Source organism: Urocitellus parryii, chromosome 15, assembly GCF_045843805.1.
Source record: "Urocitellus parryii isolate mUroPar1 chromosome 15, mUroPar1.hap1, whole genome shotgun sequence".
Classification (NCBI taxonomy): domain Eukaryota; kingdom Metazoa; phylum Chordata; class Mammalia; order Rodentia; family Sciuridae; genus Urocitellus; species Urocitellus parryii.
In genome coordinates this window covers 3,117,157-3,135,651 of record NC_135545.1, presented here as the reverse complement: position 1 = coordinate 3,135,651, position 18,495 = coordinate 3,117,157, and the positions used below count along the sequence as shown (strand labels likewise).

The window sequence follows — 18,495 nt, the reverse complement described above, 5'->3', positions numbered from 1 at the left end:
GAGACGCTGAATCACAAAGAGATACAGGGAGGAGAGACAGAGGCAAATATTCAGAGGTTTTCCCTAGCGACAGAGAGATTGACAGAACCAGAGAAGGACAGGCAAAGAGAAACATATTAAACCACAGATTGAGGAGAAAGAGGCAAGCCCAACAGATTAGCCATAAAGAGAAACAGACAAGCAGGTATAAAGACAGGGACGTGGGAGAGAGAAGAGAGGCAAGAACAGTCGGAGAGAGGGGCAGAGATTGATCCTCCTAACACTCAGACCCAGAGAGGTGACAGGCATTGATGGAGACACACAGCCCAAGAAAGAGAGAAATGGGAACAGACGTTCTCAGACAGGGAAAGGAAAACAGATCTAGGGAGAAAGGGGGAGAGAGAGAGAGGGAGGGGAGAAAGTGAGAGAAAATTGAGAATAAGAATCTTCACGAATAGAAGGAAAGAGACAAAGTCAAGAGGAAGAGACGCTTCCAGAGAGAGGAAAAAAAAAAAAAATCACAGATCGTGGGAAAAGAGACTCCAGTAGCATCAGGGAAAGTAATACACCAAATCTCTGTCCACCATTGGATTCTCAGCACTAAGCAGAAAGTTTGTTGATTGACACAGAGTGACACCGTCAGAAAGACAGAGACCCCAGGGGAGATGCAGGGGGCGAACGGGACACACCAAGGCAACTGGGTGGGGAAGAAAAAGGGAGCCGATCAGGATAACAGATTGTCGGGGACAAGGCTTAGAGAATGCCCGCTCCCCGCAGCCAATTCTCGGAGTGGGTGTGTGCACGTGTAGGGGAGAGGGAGGGCATTCGACCCATGTCTCAGGGAGGGGGGCGCCTTTAAGCAGAAACCCCGCCCCTCGGTCGCCATGGCAACGCCTCCCCCCACCCGGGGCTCCCACATTTCAGCAGGTGCCGAGCCCAAGCTCCCGCCGCCGCCCGTGCCTCCGGCTCCTCGGCGCCCGGGCTCTGCTCTCCCGCACCCGCCCGCTGCCCCAGGCGGGGCCGGCGGGGGTGCCGCTCCTGCCGGCGCTGCGCACCCGGCGGTGCCTCGCCCCTCTCCTGCCCACCTCGGGATCTCCCGAGTCCCCGCTCCTCTCCAGTACACCTGTTTCCCCAGAAAGGCAGGGTCCTGGTCCCTGCTGCATTCCTGGGGCCATGGCGGGTCTGGGCCCCGGCGGAGGCGATTCAGAGGGGGGACCCCGACCCCTGTTTTGCAGAAAGGGGGCCCTGAGGCAGAAGGTTGTCCACGAAGTCAAGAGCCACAAGTTCACCGCTCGCTTCTTCAAGCAGCCAACCTTCTGCAGCCACTGTACCGACTTCATCTGGTGAGGGAAGGGGCTGGGGGCCGAGAGAGGAGGGGACTGGAGGTGCAGACTTGTGTCACACAGACCTCCGAGGGAGCAGCACAGAGGGGCTGCAGCCCCGACTCCAGGGTTCCAGGAGGGTGGGAACCTAGGGTCCGGACCCCTGGGTCTGAGCGAGGAGGGGCGGGGGCTGGAATCCCGGGTCTGAAGGAGGAGGGGCTGGACCAGAATTTCTGGCTTCTAGAAGGGGAGGCGGCTGGGGCTCAGCTACCTGGGCCCAGAACTGCAGGTCGGAGGCCAAGACCTCAGACTGCCAATGGCTCTCAGAGGTGGGAGGGTCCACCCTTCCCTGCGCTGACCTCAGGTCCTTGCTCTTCCAGGGGAATTGGAAAACAGGGCCTGCAGTGCCAAGGTAAGAGCCGGGACCTGGACTGCTGGGACCCCCGAGGGTGGAGGCTGGGGTTTCTCAGCTGAGGCTGCTGACACACGTGTTCTCTGGTCCCCAGAGAGGCGCGGGGGAGCCCGGGGCGGGGGGTGTGGCAGAGACAGCCTGTGGTGGGGAGGGAGTTCTGATGGCAGGGCCACCGCGGAGGTGGTGCTGGGGGCCCCTCCCTCGGCCGGCTCCAGGTGGGGACAGATATTTGGAGAATCTGTTGCCATGGGAACAGGGAGATTTGGAAAAGGGGAGCTGAAGGGGGAAGGGGCTGGAGATGCAAAGTCAGAGCCCCCCCACCCAGGCAGCCATCACCATGACAACGCCATTCTAGGCAGGGGCAGGCCGGGTGGGGTCAAGGATGGGCGGGTGGGGGCCCAGCCCGCCGGCAGTTCTGGGGGGCGGAAAGGGGGGCGAGTCCTAAAGCACCAGCTGCCACTGCTGAGAACAGAGTGAGTCAGGGTGGGGGGCGGGCCGGAGCAGCGCCCCCAGACTCACTTCTGCCCAAGTTGCCACTCTGCGCTGTTTTCTGAGGATATTTCTGTGTTTTCTCTCCTTAAATCTGCCTGCCTCTCTCCTGGCTTTCTTGTGTCCATCTGTGGGCTGGGGTCTGTTGGTCCCCGGAAGGCTGCTTTCTTTCTCCCTGTCTCCCTTGGGCTGTGGTTGCACACTGGGGGCTCTGTGCTCTGAGTCTGATTCTCTGCATCTCTGAGGACATTCTTGGTTCCCCCTCCCCCGGCCCAGGGTCTCTCTTCTGATTTTCTATCTGTTGGACTCTGTATGCTGGAATCTTCTCTGTGTGGTTGTCTCTGTCAGAATTTTGAGTCTCTTTCCAATTTTGTGACTGTCGGGGGTCTCTCTGGATCTTCCCATCTCTCCTTGCCTCTGTGTCTCTATGATTTTCACCTTCAGTCTGCAGCTTTGTGGTTCATCGACGATGCCACGAATTTGTGACCTTCGAGTGTCCAGGCGCTGGGAAGGGCCCCCAGACGGATGTGAGTGTCCGGACACCTGGTTCTTCCTCCTCAAGCCGCACCCCCGCCCTCACCCCCTCGGCGTCCGTCCCAATTTCTCCTGCTATTTTTAAGGCTGGTAGGGGAGGGGGGCTGAAGAGATAGGGGGAGCTAGTCTGGCCCAGATTCTTTGCCCTTGGCCTGGAAAGGGGGAATGCGAGGGGGCCTGGGACAGGCCAGGGACACAGGTGGGGGACAGAGAGGAGGCAGGGGTGAAGAAACCAAAGACCGGCACTGGAGGGGGTAGGCTACAATCCAGAGGTAGGGGGATTTAAGAAAATGAGGCCTAAGGAACAGAGAGGTCAATTTGGACCTTGATACCTTGAGATAAGATAGAAAAAGGGACAGAGATACAGGAAAAGAAAGACACAAGAGGTTGATACAGAAAGAGAAAGAGAAATGGAACAGAGAAAGCAACAGAGGGGAGCCGGGTAGTTCTGGACACAGAGATACAGGCCGAGAATCAGAGGCAGACACGCAGGTACTGAGAGAAGCTAAAATAGGAAATGGTGGATCCTGGACCTTTAGTGATGCTGAGAGAGGGCGGCCCAGAGACCCTGCGGCACACACCCACACGTGCCCAGTGCAGTTGCACACGTGCACACAGCCTCCCACCCTGCCCCTCTCCCTATCAAGGGCTGACAACAACTGTCAACTCTGGATGCCCCTCCCAGCCCCTCCACTTCCTCTCTGAGCCTCAGTTTCCTCTTCTGTAAAACAGGGCTGATGACCTAGCCTTGGCTAGTAGAGCTCTTCAATGACGGAAGTGTCCTGTTTGCTATCAGGTGGCCGTCAGCCACGGGCACTAGTGAGCACATGAAATAGGGCTGCTTCCACTGAGGGGCAGGGGTCTCCATTCCATTTCATTCCAACTGACTTAAACTTGAAGAGCTACATGTGGTTAGTGGCTACTGAGTGGGACAGCACAAATCTAGACAGATGTCCCCGGCTTGTGTTGACAGTTCCCTGAAGCAGGTGGGTTGACACGTGCAGGGTGTGACACAGGTGGGTGACCGCTCTGTGATTAGACGATAGGCAAAGAGAGAAAGATCCACAGAAGCCTGGGAGACACTCAGCCAGCTGGTCAGGCTGTTGAAGTACATAGCGGTGAGACCTCATAGAACGCCGCAGCCCACACGCCTGTGTGTTCTGGCCACCTGCCCACCTCCACCAGCCCTGGCTCGGTCTGTGCAGTGCTCATCCTATGCACACACCCAGGTCTCTGGACATGGAGTAGAACTGAATCTCCACAGCCAGTAAGGTTAGGTGAAGTGTTCTGTCCCCGTCCGAGCAGGGGATCACAGCCCTGCCACATTCTGGTTCTGCAGCCTTCCTCAAGGAACTTACCACTTGATCTCAAGTTCCTGATCTGTAAGGTGGGGGTGTTAATTTTGTGTCCACCTATGGAATAATTCTGAGGTTTCAGTAAGTCAGATACTCATGGATGGTATCTGGAACCTAGAACCAAAATATTATTTATTATTATCATTGCTGAAAGTGTTATCATCAGAGAGGAAACAGGATGAACAGTGAGGAGGAAGTCTTTCTTCTGCTCCCCTCTCGCTCTTTCTCTCTCTGTGCTTCTTAATGCTTTTGATCTTGTTGTAAGTAAACGGATCAAGGCTTTAGAAATGCCAAGGGCTTGGAAGCATGATTTCACTTGGTCCTCATGAATCCTTTTCAGGAAGGGCTCATGGCCCCCATTTTACAGTAGGGAACCTAAGGTCCTAAAAGGGCTGGTTGTGGGGAGGCCCAGGGCCAGATAATGACTCAGACCAAGACTCAGACCTGGATCTGCCTAACCGGAGGCTCTGTGCTGACTTCTTTTAGCAAGGACCTTCACTGTGAGACTAACAGCTTCGGTTAGTTAGTGGATAGCTTGTGTCAGGCACCCTGCTGAGAATTGTCCCTACCCCACCCAGCACACACCCTGGCACAGGCATCTTATTTAGGGTGGCAAGAACCTTTGGAGTTAGAGGCCCAGAACCTTGAAGGAGATCATGGCCATTTCCAACTCCCTCCCCCGACCCAAATATATATATTCAAAATAGAAACCTTGCTAAAATAAAGGCCAAGACTGTTGTAAATTTTTCCCTATGACAGTTCTTTCAATGAATTCTTAGAAAAAGAAAAATATCAAGTTATTTAACAACCAAACATTGTCCTAGGGGTAGAAGTTTGGGGGGGCTGGTAGATGTGGCGTAGGTGTTCTAAATTCCTGTGGAAATGACTCTGAAAAGTTAGCATTGCTTCAAGCTGTGAATTGCTTATTTCCCTTAGGCAGAGGAGGACGCTGAGGCTCAAGACTGGGAATGGCTTTGCACAGTCACAAGCTCTCATTTAAACTCAGGACTACACAGGACTGGCAGCAACGTCACTAGTAATAACCACACCGATAACTATGGCCAGAACCATGACATTGAGCACACCTGACATCCAGAGTCCTGCTGGGTGTTCTATGCTAGTTCATTCAGGTCTCCTGGGTGCCTGCCATAACTGAGGGGTCACCACCCCTATCCCATTGAGTCTGGGAGAACACAGACCACCCAGAGAGCAGACACTGAGGCTGTCAGGAAAGGATCCTGGGGTTCAGGGCAGCCCACAAGTTCTCCAAAATTGTTAGAAGCCCCCACCTTCAAGTTCTGCCCAACTGCCATTTTGTTATTTTGACCACTCCGCTTCAAATTTCAGCCCCCCAAATTCTGGCAGTCTTCATCCCTGCTGTTTGTTTTTTCTCTAGAGCATCTATTACTGTCCACCACACTACGTATTTTATTTACCATGTTTATACTCTGCCTTCTTTCAATGCTGAGTCCTGTTAACCAGAACAGTGCCTGGCGCACAGTAGGCGCCTGGTGAATATCGGTAGCCCGAAATGAGTAGATGGCAGGCAGAGAGCAAGGCAAAAGGAGATAAAAATCCTCCTCTTGCTGGGGGGCCCTCCCCACCCCTAAGCCCCCCTAAGCGACTCTCCTCCGCCCAGGACCCCCGGAACAAGCACAAGTTCCGCCTGCACAGCTACAGCAGCCCCACCTTCTGCGACCACTGCGGCTCCCTGCTCTACGGACTGGTGCACCAGGGCATGAAGTGCTCCTGTGAGTGCCCGCTGCTGACTGCTCGCGTCCGGGCCCCTTCAAAGCCAGGGTCAGGGCTGGGGAAATGCCGGGTGCGGTGTGGGACCTGGGATGGGCTTGCGCTACCCCAGTTTTATCCCGCCAGGCTGCGAGATGAACGTGCACCGGCGCTGTGTGCGGAGCGTGCCCTCGCTGTGTGGGGTGGACCACACTGAGCGCCGTGGGCGCCTACAGCTAGAAATCCGGGCCCCGACAGCCGACGAGATCCACGTGACTGGTGAGGCCCCACTCCCTCCCAGACGTGAGGCTGTGACCGAGCCCCACCGGGCTGGCCCAAGTCCACAGCACTGAAGCCACGCCCTCAACCGTGAGGCCACGCCCACTCAGCCGCTCCCTTCCAGCTTGCCCCCACCCCCCTTCCTGCCTTGGCTCTTGCAACTTCTAGGGATCAGAACTCTTGAAAGGGCTGGATGTGGGAGGACCTGGGGTCCGATTTCTGGATGAATGGTTGAGGAAAGAGCCTGGTTGCCTGGGCTTCTGGCAGGTGAGGGACGTGAGGAAAGTGGGGGCTCCGAGTTCTTTTTGTTAAATGTAGTTGTAGATGGACAACATGCCTTTATTTTATTTGTTTGTTTTTATGTGGTGCTGAGGATAGAACCCAGTGCCTCACGTGTGCTAGGCTACAGCCCAGGAGCTTGGGGTTCTTGATTGGACTGAAGAGGGCTAGGAGCCTCTTCCCGGGCCTCTAACTCAAGTGACCCCCTCCCCCCATTTGTGCTTCAGTTGGTGAGGCCCGTAACCTCATTCCTATGGACCCCAACGGTCTGTCTGATCCTTATGTGAAACTGAAGCTCATCCCAGACCCTCGGAACCTGACAAAACAGAAGACGCGGACAGTGAAGGCCACGCTAAACCCTGTGTGGAATGAGACCTTTGTATTGTGAGCTGGGATGCTGGGGAGGCTATGAGGACTGGCAGATGATGATCTAAGGGTCCTGGTGGCCAGAAAACCCCAGAGAGAAGCTGAGAGAAGTATTAGGATAGAGAGACTCTCCCAAGCAGGGGCAAAAGAAGGTGGTAGGACAAAGGAATGGAATGATTGAGGGAGGGGAATGGAGATACAGACGCCGAGAAAAGCCCTCAAGTTTAGAGACAGCCAGCAGAGGAGAGAGAGCACCATCAAGAGACTGATTGGAGGACAGACAGAGAGACTCACAGATACTCAAGAGGTGGTTGGGACAGGTGGGGAGGGGACCAGAGAAAGAGGCAGACCTAGAGACAAAGGAGATCCAGAGAGTCTAGAGGAGACAAAGAGGAAAGGATTCAGGAGAGAGAGGAACAGTCAGAGGTGGTCACTAGGAAGAAAAGACCAGGGGAGGCACAGACCCAGAGACAGAAAGAGGTCTCAGGAGAAGAGGTGTGAGTCCAAAGACAGGACAGGGAGGGAGGGTGGGGGGAGTGGCAGGGCACCCAGAGAAGCCATAAAGACAGGACAGAGACTCAGAGAGGGAGAGACCAGGAGACAGAGGGATGGGAAAGGGCCTAGAGGTTCAGCAGGGAGAGACAGCCACTTGGAGCCCTGGAGGTTTATGTGGGCCCCACCAGCCAGGGTGGAGGTGGCTGCATGGGTAGGAAATGGCCACCCCTCACCCTGCCCCTCTCCTGCCACAGCAACCTGAAGCCGGGGGATGTGGAGCGCAGGCTCAGCGTGGAAGTGTGGGACTGGGACCGGACTTCCCGCAACGACTTCATGGGGGCCATGTCCTTTGGTGTCTCCGAACTGCTGAAGGCACCGGTGGATGGCTGGTGAGGAGGAGGGCTAGGGCCGGGCACACTCAGGATCACCTTCTCCATCCATGTGTGGTCTCTCCTCCAGACCACCGTCATCCCCTCCACCTCGAAGCACTCTCCCTCCTCCTCCTCCTCTCTTTTCTCCTCCTCTCTTTTCCTTCCTCTCTCCCCCTCCTCTTTCTCCTCCTCCTCCTCCCCTTCCTCCTCCTCTTCTCTTTCCCCTCTCCCCTACCCTCCCTCTCCCCCCTCCTTATCTCACTCTTTCTCTCCATCTCTGTGTCTGTCGCTCTGTGTCTCTTTCTTCCCTTTGGTTGTCTCTGCCTCTCCCATGGGTGCCCTGCTTCCCCTACCCCTGCCCGGCCCTGGTCTCCGTCTGTATGTCAGGTACAAGTTACTGAACCAGGAGGAGGGCGAATATTACAATGTGCCGGTGGCCGATGCTGACAACTGCAGCCTCCTCCAGAAGTTTGAGGTACCTGGACGGCTTCCCCAGGGGAGCACAGCCCAGCCTCCCCCAGCTCAGAGCTGGCCTTGCCCTCTTCCCACTGGTTGCCCTCTGGTCCTGGGACTACAATTCCCAGAAGACACTGGGGGCTCCTTCTTCTGCCCTTCTGGGGGCTCTAGCCCCAGGGCCTGATGGAAATTGTAGTTCTTCATCCCCACAACTTATGGGTATCAGGGGCCCTGGTCCCCAGTCTTGGGCAATCACCTGCTCTCTTGGGGCCCTGACTCTGCTTTCTTCTCCCCTAGGCCTGTAACTACCCCTTGGAGTTGTATGAGGTGAGTATAGCCGGGCTCTGAATGAGACCGGCTTTTCCTGTCCCTCTTTCTACCTACCCCTCCTTCCCCTGATCTCCACCTTCAGTTCTGCACACATAGGTTGAGCACATACTTTGTGCCAGGTACATGCAATGATTGCAGAATAATCCCAGTGTCCTCAGGCAGAGACTTGTCACAGATACTTAAATAAAGGAAGGTGTGCTAAATTAGAGATGGCTGGAGGTACTGGAGAGGCCTGGAAGAGGCCATGAGCCAGCCTGTGGGTGGGTGGCCAGGAGGGCTCTCCTGAGGCACTGAGGTCTGACCTGGCCCTCGGGTTTTCCATCTTTCAGTGGCTGGGGCCCTCGGCCTTTGCCTTTGCTCACCCAGTCCCAGAGCAGTAGTTCCTGAGGCATGGCATGCACCAGGCCCTGTCCTGAATTAGAAGCAGGTGGTTCTCTGACAAGGAGGCAGCCTGAGATGGCCAGGACAAGGGGATATGTGTTTGAAAATGGAGGTGGCTCAGGCCCTGGGGAGGGGCACAGCCTGGAGAGTGGGGGCAGCTCCCCAGAGCCTGGAGGGGCAGGCAGGCTCTCTCTCCAGCTCCTCTGTCAGAGAACATTTTGTGGAGCATCTCCATGTGCAAAGCCTGGTTCTGCACAAGACAGAAAAAGTCCCTCCCTCCTGGGGCTTTCACTGGGGGGAAGACATGAACCCAAATAAACAAGTACATGGTCACGTGTAAAAGGTGACCGGTGACAAGTGAAAAGAAGGAATATGAGCGTTAGGGAGGGCAGGGAATGCTGCTGGGGAGGTTCTCAGTAGGCAGAGGGCTTCCCCGGGAAAGTGGCTCTCAGGCAAAGACCAAGAGGAAGTGAGGGAGTGAGCCTCAGGGACCCCTGGGAGAAGGGCCTCCCAGGCAGAGGGAGGGGCACATGTAAGGGTCCTGAGGCCAGAGCAGGTCAGGATGCCTGGACAGTGAAGCCTGAGCAGAGGAAGGGGGAGGAGGTGGAGCTGAGAGGGAAGGGATGCCTGCTCATCTCTCCAGGATGGCCCTGGGTGAGGGGGAAGGCATGGAGCACCCAGCAGAGGGCTGAGCTGAGCCGACTGAGGTTGTAACAGGTGACTGCCCTGGTGTGGCATGCAGGCCGCAGAAGGCAAGGTGGAAGCAGGAAGAAGGCTGCTAGACTTGGGCTGCAGCTGAGGATCAGGAAGTGCTCTGGGCCTCTGGCTCCCAAGGCCTCTGTCGCTCAGCACCCTCTCGCCAGATCTTGTCACCAAGCAAGGGGGTGGGCAATGCTGGGGGAGCTTCGCACTGCCCGGCTGCTGCACAAATCACGGGGACAGAGGGGCTGTCAGGGGTTGTTAGCAGGGGCTGGGAGTGGGTGGCCACAGGCTGTGGTAGGAGCCCAACACCTGGCCCAGGGGCTTCCCAGAAGAAGCGGCACTTAGGTGATAGCTGCAGGACAGGTGAGATTCAACAGCAGCAACACAGCTAGTCCTTCCCAGACTCTTAGAGCAGCTCCCACCAGGGTTCTGGTTGTGTTTGTGGTCACCTGCATCAGAATTAGAGGAGCATTTGCTTCAAAAAGCATGTTTCTCACCTCTTTGCAGACCTACTAAGTGAGACTATCTGTGTACTGAGCATATTCCTCCACTGGCTCTTTTGCGTTTTGAAATTTGAGCACTGGCTGCATTGAAGGAAGGATAGAGGGAGGAAATCCATGCCCAGAGAGGCAGAGCCTTTTTCCCAGAGTCCTTCAGCAGCTGCATGGTGGTATGCATAACACCTGCCTGTGCCTTCAGCTGAGAAGGTGTGATCTGCAGATACCTGGTGGATAGTGGGTAGAGGCCTGGTGGCAGGAAGTTGGAGATGGCATATGCCTGAAGTAGAGAGGTCATGAGTGACAGTGGAGGGAAGTGTGGCTTGCGGTGATTTGTCCTGAAGTACCCAAGTCTAGAACCTGTTGTCTAATCTTGCTCTCTTAGCCTTTTGGGCATTAATAGTTTCCTTGGAAAATTAGAGATTAGGGACACGAAGCAAAACAAAATAAAATGCATGCAGGTATAGTGTGTACAATTTCCTTTGAATTCTACCTTTGGATTTTGTTAATTCTGTAGTCCATGAATATCACTGATAAGGCAGATGTGCCTGTGGTATCCTTTGCCACTCAGTGATGGGCAGGGATTAATATTACCAATGCATTTCCACAGGCGCCAGCCCCTAACGAGGCGGGGTGTCCTGTGGGTATCCCGGCCATGGCAAACACAGCAGCCTTTCTCACACTTCAGGCACCTTCTGGGTGCTTTGCGTATGTGAACACACCTGCTCTTCGTAGCTGCCCTGGCGGTCACTCCTGTTATCCCAGCATCCTAGGGAGGCTATGGAGATTTCTCAGCAGTGGCAGTCCGAATCCAGGAGGTCAGACGGCGCTTCTGCACAAGACTACACCTTGTGCAGCTGCAGCTATGCCCCAGGAACTGCCACTGCATCTTGGAGAACAAAACAGACCCCTGCTGCAGGGGGGCTGGCCCATGGTGTGAGCAGATAGGCATGCAGAGAGAGGCAAATGACCAGGGCTATGAAGGAGCTGTCCACAGTAGCAGAGACCATGAGAGGCGACTGACCCCGTTAAAGCAATCTGCAGAAGCCTCCGAAGGCCTGAGCCAAGGTCCAAAGGATGCTGGAGAGAGAGCTAGGAGGAAAGGGGAGCGGAAGGAAGACTGGGCGGGGCATCCCTGTGCGGGGAGGGAGGACAGTGCCTCTGAGGCCGGGGTGGCAGAACATGAAGGAGGAGGGACCCGTGAAGCCACATGGAATGAAACCCTAATGCAGGGAGAAGCCGTTAGAAGGTTGGAAGCATAGGGGAGACATGACCTGGTTTATTTATTTTTAAATTGGTCCCTTTGCCTGCCAAGCAGAGAGTGCATTAGAAAGAGCCGCACGACAGACAGGGACAGTGTAGAAGCCTAGGCAGCCATTCACTCAGGGGACCCTCCTGGAGGTAGGGGCAGGAGGAGGTGCAGAAGCTCTGGCAGCTCAGAGCCCAGTGGTCTCCAGGCCAGCAGCATGCAGGGCCTCCTGGGACCTGTTAGAAATGCAGATTCTCAGGAGTGGGGCCCCTGGTCTAAGGGATTCAGGCTGAGAGGCTGAGAGCAGCAAGACCACGGAGATGAACAGCGTGGGTCCGATGGCTGGCCAGGTTCCTGCCCTCTCTGACTCCGGGCAGATGGCTTAACCTCTTCTCCCTGGTTTCTTCTTCTGTAAAATGAGGATGATGGCAAGGTTTCCCAGAGGTGGCACAAATGTTAGTTAAACAATCAATCAAGCGCTCGGGATGTGGGGGAGTCAGAGAAAGCTCCTAGGCCAAGCGAAGGGTGGGAGGAGTGGCCCCTTTTCCTGTGTTTCTCTCTCCCCACCCTCTCATTCTGGCCTCTCTGTCTGGGTTTGACTACCTCCGGACCTCATTCTCCCTTTTCTCGCAGAGAGTTCGGATGGGCCCCTCTTCCTCTCCCATCCCATCTCCTTCCCCTAGTCCCACAGACCCCAAACGCTGCTTCTTTGGGGCCGGCCAAGGACGTCTGCACATCTCTGACTTCAGCTTCCTCATGGTCCTAGGAAAAGGCAGTTTTGGGAAGGTTGGATTTCTGGGGTTCTGGGGGAAGGGGAGGATGTCTGTGGGGAGGCTGGATTTCTGATCCGCAGGGGTGGGGAGAGATGGGGCTCCCATGTTCCCAAATGGATTTTGGTGGGGTTGCTTGGGTTCCTGGAGGGAAGAGGTACAAAGGTGTGGACATTTCCTCAAGGGCATGGGAGCAAAGTCAGGGGACCACCGCTTAGGAAAGGGGAAGGTACCTGGGACCCCATTCTCTGTGTCCCTGCTAGGAGATGGGGCGAGGTCCCGCACCCTGAGTTCCCCAGATGGACTGCCCTTTCTGGATCGCTGTCTGTAGGTGATGCTGGCCGAGCGCAGGGGCTCTGACGAGCTCTATGCCATCAAGATCCTGAAAAAGGATGTGATCGTGCAGGACGACGACGTGGACTGCACTCTGGTGGAGAAACGCGTGCTGGCACTGGGGGGTCGGGGTCCTGGTGGCCGGCCCCACTTCCTCACCCAGCTCCACTCCACCTTCCAGACCCCGGTGAGGAGGGAGGGGACAGAGTCTGGCCCAGAGACCTTGCCTCTCCCCCCTTTGGATGGATTTGCTGTCTGCTTTGGGATTCTGAGTTTAGGGCAAGGAAAAGGAAACTTACTCATTCTTGAGTGGGCATGGCCAGACGGTGGACTCCTGGGCATGCTTGGAATGGATGCCATGCTTGGAGGGTGGCCAGGGGATGGGATCCAGAGTGGGCGCGGCCAGGATGCCTGTGCCCCTGGCAAGCTGGGTTCTGAGCACATGTAGCCGGCTCTCTGGATCTTTGAGCACAGGAGTAGGTGTGTTCTAAATGAAGGATAGGTCAGAAACGGGTAATTCCCTGACACTTCGGCGTGGAGCAAGGTGGAGCAAGGGGTTTGACTTTCAGGGTTTGGGGAGGTGTGACCAGCTTCCTGGATTAAAAAACAAGTACAGGTGAAGCCTGACCACCTTTGGTCATAGGTAGCCAGAATTACACATGTGGGTGGCTGGATGTGGAAAGAGGTCTTGGTGTGCCTGAATTTCAGTCCCGTGTGTGAGCCTTAGTATTCAATTCTGGGACAGCTGGCACCAGATCATCTGATAGGTATAAGAAGGGAGGACTGGGCCATGCAGATTATGAGGAGGCAGGATTAGAAATTTAGGGCCCTTCGTGTTGGGGTGGCCACTTGCTCTGGACTTCTGGCTGGGTGGACCCAGAGCCCTCTCTGTTTGCCCTGAGTGGGGAGCAGAGGGCTTTTCCTATCCCCGATGTTTGTGTCCCTGCCTCTAAGCCCTGCCCACTGCTCCCCAGGACCGCCTGTATTTCGTCATGGAGTATGTCACTGGGGGTGACTTGATGTACCACATTCAGCAGCTGGGCAAGTTTAAGGAGCCCCATGCAGCGTGAGTCTCAGCTAAGAAGGAAGGGAGGGGAGGGTGGCAGGGCTAGGTCCAGTGACCTTCCAACTTCACACTGACTTTGCAGGTTCTATGCGGCCGAAATCGCCATTGGCCTCTTCTTCCTTCACAATCAGGGCATCATCTACAGGTCAGCCCCGGGACTCTCCTTGGAGGGATGTCTGGCCTTCGAGGGGAAGGGATTAGGGCTGCAGCCTGCTGAACTGAGCCCTTCCCACAATTCCTCCTCCTCCTCCCCTCATCTTCCAGGGACCTGAAGCTGGACAACGTGATGCTGGATGCTGAAGGACACATCAAGATCACTGACTTTGGCATGTGTAAGGAGAACGTCTTCCCTGGGACCACAACCCGCACCTTCTGCGGGACCCCGGACTACATAGCCCCTGAGGTAACCTTGGAGTTTTTTTTTTTTTTTTCAGAGTAGAAATTAGAAATTTATTAAAGGACAGAAGAAAAGACTTCTCCCGGAGGAAGAAGGGGACCCAAGAGGTGGAATCCCCACCTTGGAGTTTAAAGTGCTGCTTTGGGCACATTCTGACCTCCCTTGGTGGGTGTGGCTGTGTAGTATTCACAGAGGGTGGTGCCCAGGGGCCTGTGGGTGTTGGAAGCAGGTGAGGTCTCCCTCCAGGGTCTGCACGGGGAGGCCTGCTGGCTGAGCTCTAAGTGGAGGAGCTGGGTCTCTAAATAGGCAGCGTGAGCCGCACAGGTGGGTGGATGTTGGAAGGCAGTGGCACCAGCTGGTAGGAATGCTGAGTGAGTAGGGCCTGGATCATCCTAAGGAGTGGAGACTATTTCTAGGGTACTTTGTGTGGGCAGGGGCCTGTCCCCTAAGAATACTATGCATGCGTTGAGGTTCTCCTCTCCTGTGTACTCCAGCTGGAGTAGTCATTGGAGGAAAGCTCTTGGGTGCGTTTTGCACATGGATTTGTTTTGTTTTGTTTCTGAGGTGCTGGGGATTGAACCTAGGGCCCATGGCTCTTTGATCTCAGTGGGCTGCTCTTCTGCCACTGTCAGAGGGAAGGGTCACACCCCTAAGAGTCCTGGAGAGCAGCTGCACTTCCTCAAGTACTCTCAGTGGGCAGAGAATCGCTGTGGCTTTGTGAAGGGGCTGGAGTTCATGTTCTGGTGTGCATGCAGATGGGTGTTGTGTGTCCCTAACTTCTCTAGGTTGGGGAGAAGCTTGTGTTGGGGGTGTTGTCCCTTGATCTTTTCAACTGATGAATGCTAATGCCCGGATAACATTATTGGTTACAAAACCTGGTTGGTAACAGAATCACCTGTGGAACATTAGAGAAATACATGTTCCTGATGGTCCCTCTGTCTCACCAAAGCCAGAATTCTTCAGTGGCAGGAGCATCTATTTTTAAAATAATACCTTAGATGACTGTGTTCTCTAGTCTCCAAGATTTAGCCCCATACCTGATATTCAAAGGCAAGGTTCAGTTACCCAAATGTTCTAGATGGCTGGAACTTGTGCCTTGGCCCTTAGGTGGTCTTTATGTTTGAGAGCAAAGGGATGTTTTAAATAGATGAATTTGTTTCATGAATTTTCCAAAGGGTGGAGCTCTAGCCAAAATATTCAGAGTGGGAAGAATTCAAGTGCTTGCAGCACTTGAAGTGGGTAGGGATCCGGAGAGCGAGGCCAGGGGAATCCTGGGGCTTCTTAAAGAAAAATCATGATTCCTTGCCTTTGGGCCTCCCTCCAGATCATTGCCTACCAGCCATATGGGAAGTCTGTCGATTGGTGGTCCTTCGGAGTTCTGCTCTATGAGATGTTGGCGGGACAGGTAAGGGGAAGATGGGGAGACGCTGGTGTTGTAGAGGCAACACAGTGGGGTGCTCCCATTGTGTGGCCTTTATCTCAGGAAAAGCAAGGTGGAAAGGAGGTCAGAAGTCTAAGGAGGTGCGCCCAGCCAGGCAGAGGTTGAGCCCAGGCAGCGTTGTCCAGGGTCCTGAAATATTGTCTCACCATAGGCGGGACTGCGTAACCACCTCCCTTTTTTGTTGCCAGGGACCCCACTAGCCTGGGGAGGCCTGTGTGCTTCTTCTCAAAATATTGTTCTCGTGTACACAAAATAAGATAATAGAATGACAAAGTCAATCACATAGCTTTCAAAACTTTAATAATTTAATTGAATCTAACTTAATTAAATATATACAGTTGTCTAAATATTAAAAATTGGGATGTGAACATATGCTGTTTTTAATCAATCCATTAAGTAGTAGCTCTAACAGTGATACACAGCTTTAGGAAGATCTTACATATTCGGAGGTAGGAATGACTGAAAACTGATATTCTGAAGTGCCTGCAACTTTCATGATAAGATACTGTGGTTTCTATTGGTGATGAAGTTATATAGGTACTGCTATCAGAGATTATTGCTTACATTCACAGTTGGAGGAAATGTTAATGCTCAGCTAGCAGCTTAAAAAGATAAAGTGCCATTTTTTCCCTACCCAAATACATGCACCCCCCAGTTGTCTACACAGACCACCTAGACTCCAAACTAAGACCCCTCACCTTGGTGTTGCCTTTCCTGTCCCAGAGTTGTGCATTCAGCCGGAGGGTGCATTTACGATCTGTCCTGCAGCATTCCTCCCTTCTATTTAAATGGCATATTACATATTTAACACCCTGTTGATTGACATATCAGATAAATAAAGCCAGACAGTGAGCTGCATTGAACTGAGGCATGTGAGACAAAACAAACAAACAAACAAACAAAAAACTGTGGAGAAATTGAACTTTGAGAGTTTGGTCTACTCTTCCTGGGAAGTCTTCTGGTGTCAGTGAGTGGTTGGGTTCAGTGGTTGGTTCCGTTGGTCGTGTTCATGGTGGGTGATGAGGGCATTAAGGTTTGGAAAAAGTAGTTTGGAGAGTCTCTGACTTTATTTCCTCCACTTCCACAGCCACCCTTTGATGGGGAAGATGAGGAGGAGCTGTTTCAGGCCATCATGGAGCAAACAGTCACCTACCCCAAGTCACTTTCCCGGGAGGCTGTGGCCATCTGCAAGGGGGTGAGGATCCCCACTCCCAGCTTCTTCAGACTCATGATCCATGCCCCCTTTGTGATCTATCTTTAAAAAGGCTCCCATTCCTCAAGTGTCTTTACCCCCATCTTCTTGGAAACTGGTGGAATGCACAGGTTTTGTTAGAATCACCATGTGCTGCTCTGCTTGCACCCAGCCCGAGCCTCTACCCTACCCTCCTCGGCTCCCACTCCCTGGCTCACAGCAGGAAGTGCTGAAAGGCCAGGGCTTGGTGAGTCAGGTAGACTGAACTCCTGCAGCTTTTGTGTTCAGGGGGACTCTTAGAAGAGTCACCAAGACCGTGACTCAGTCTTCTCCTCCAAGGTCGTGGAGTTAATGCAGGAGAACCACGGGGTTCTCTGACCATGGGTTTCCAAGAAGTGTCAGCTGCTCCTGCTCAGGTGTCTCCACATCCTCTGACTGGCACTGAGTCTCTGTGTCATACCTCTGCCTCCATCTGCATGTGGTGGCCTTCTAGGTGTGGCCCTGGTGATTCCTGGTGTTTCCTCCTATATCTCTGCCCACACTTTGACATTGTCCCCCTCTCCCTGGGTCTCCACTGCCCTCTTCCCCTCGTAACTGCACACTGTGGCTCTCTTGTTCTGCCTTCTCTGGGTCTCTGCCCTCTGCCTCTCCATGTCCCGCCCTCTGACTCTCTATTCTTCCTTTTCTCTGGGTCTCCAAACTTCTCTCCCTCCCCCTTCCCTTTCCCCTTTGGGATTCCCTCCATGTCTCCACTCCTCTCTTTCTGGGTTCCCTGCCCCTCACACCTTGATATTTTTTTTTTCTGTTTTTCGGACTGTCCTTTGGTCTCCGGGTCTGGATTCCACTTGTTTTCCCTCTTCCCCTTCTTCTCTCCCTTTCTTTCTTGCCCCTCCTCCCCATCTCCGTTCCCCTTGCTGTTCTTCTCCCTCTGGATCCTGTGCCTGTGTCTGTTCCTCTGTGGTCTCCCTGTCCTGGACTCTATCTGTCCGTCTGTCTGTCTCTCTCTGCTTCCCACAGTTCCTGACCAAGCACCCAGGGAAGCGCCTAGGCTCCGGGCCGGACGGGGAGCCCACCATCCGGGCGCACGGCTTTTTCCGCTGGATTGACTGGGAGCGGCTGGAGCGCTTGGAGATTGCGCCTCCGTTCAGGCCACGCCCGGTCAGTCGGAGCCTCCAGCCTGGGTTCCCGAGTGGGGGAGGGGCACTCCTGAGCTTCATTTCCTTTACGGGGAGTGGACCCCTCTGCGGAGACACCCTGAAGGGGGGTGCGGAGACGATGCAGGGAGTGTCCAGAGTCTGGAGGAGGCGGGAATGGCATTCCGGGACAGGCCCCCCAGGAGCCGGCAGAGCTTGACTTGCCCTTCCTACTTTCCCTCAGTGTGGCCGCAGTGGCGAGAACTTCGATAAGTTCTTCACGCGGGCGGCGCCAGCACTGACCCCGCCGGACCGCCTGGTCCTGGCCAGCATCGACCAGGCGGATTTCCAGGGCTTCACCTACGTCAACCCGGACTTCGTACACCCGGATGCCCGCAGCCCCACCAGCCCGGTGCCTGTGCCCGTCATGTAATCTCACCTGCTGCCGCTAGGTGTCCTCAATGCCCCCTCCGCTCGCCAGTCGCAGCCCCCACTTCTCTGCCCACCTCCCCATTCTAGATCCTGCCCCCAGCATTCTGGCCTCTGCTCCCAAGGGTTCTAGATGCTCCTCTCAAGCATTCCTGACATTCTAAACTCCATGGAGTCTCTAGAGCCTTCCTGTGTTCTAGATTCGGCTGAGCCCTATATTGTCCCCCACCCCCAGCGTTCTGGATGCTCTTCTACTGGCTTCCAGAACCACACTACCGTCCCAACTCCATGGGGTTCTAAACTCCATCTTGATAGTTCAATGCCTCTTTCTCTCACCCCACCCTGGGGCAGTAGTCTATTGGGGTTGCTTGGTCCAGACTCGGATTAGATCCACCTCTATCCTCTAGGCCCCTCCCACTTTGGCCCGAGTTGTAGACGAAGAGGAAGGCTGTGCTCCCCTTCTCCAGGCCACCTCCCTACCACATCGGGTATTCCTGGGATCTATGGAGG

At 54.6% G+C, this 18,495-nt stretch overlaps 1 protein-coding gene across 2 annotated transcripts; it reads left to right on the top strand.

The window, feature by feature from the left end:
• The first annotated feature begins 1,152 nt into the window (after nt 1-1,152).
• On the top strand, nt 1,153-17,989 carry Prkcg (protein kinase C gamma). Of its 2 annotated transcripts, XM_026381174.2 has the most exons (18): nt 1,153-1,322; nt 1,682-1,713; nt 2,647-2,729; nt 5,731-5,842; nt 5,967-6,098; nt 6,605-6,761; nt 7,493-7,627; nt 7,997-8,084; nt 8,363-8,392; nt 11,858-12,010; nt 12,326-12,514; nt 13,302-13,393; nt 13,476-13,538; nt 13,658-13,796; nt 15,115-15,195; nt 16,319-16,426; nt 17,441-17,581; nt 17,801-17,989. In XM_026381174.2, the coding sequence occupies exons 1-18, from the start codon at nt 1,153-1,155 to the stop codon at nt 17,987-17,989; spliced, it is 2,094 nt and encodes a 697-aa protein (XP_026236959.2). The 2 variants fall into 2 exon arrangements, with proteins under 2 accessions (XP_026236959.2, XP_026236960.1); XM_026381175.2 differs by lacking the exon at nt 11,858-12,010.
• Nucleotides 17,990-18,495: the final 506 nt, after the last annotated feature.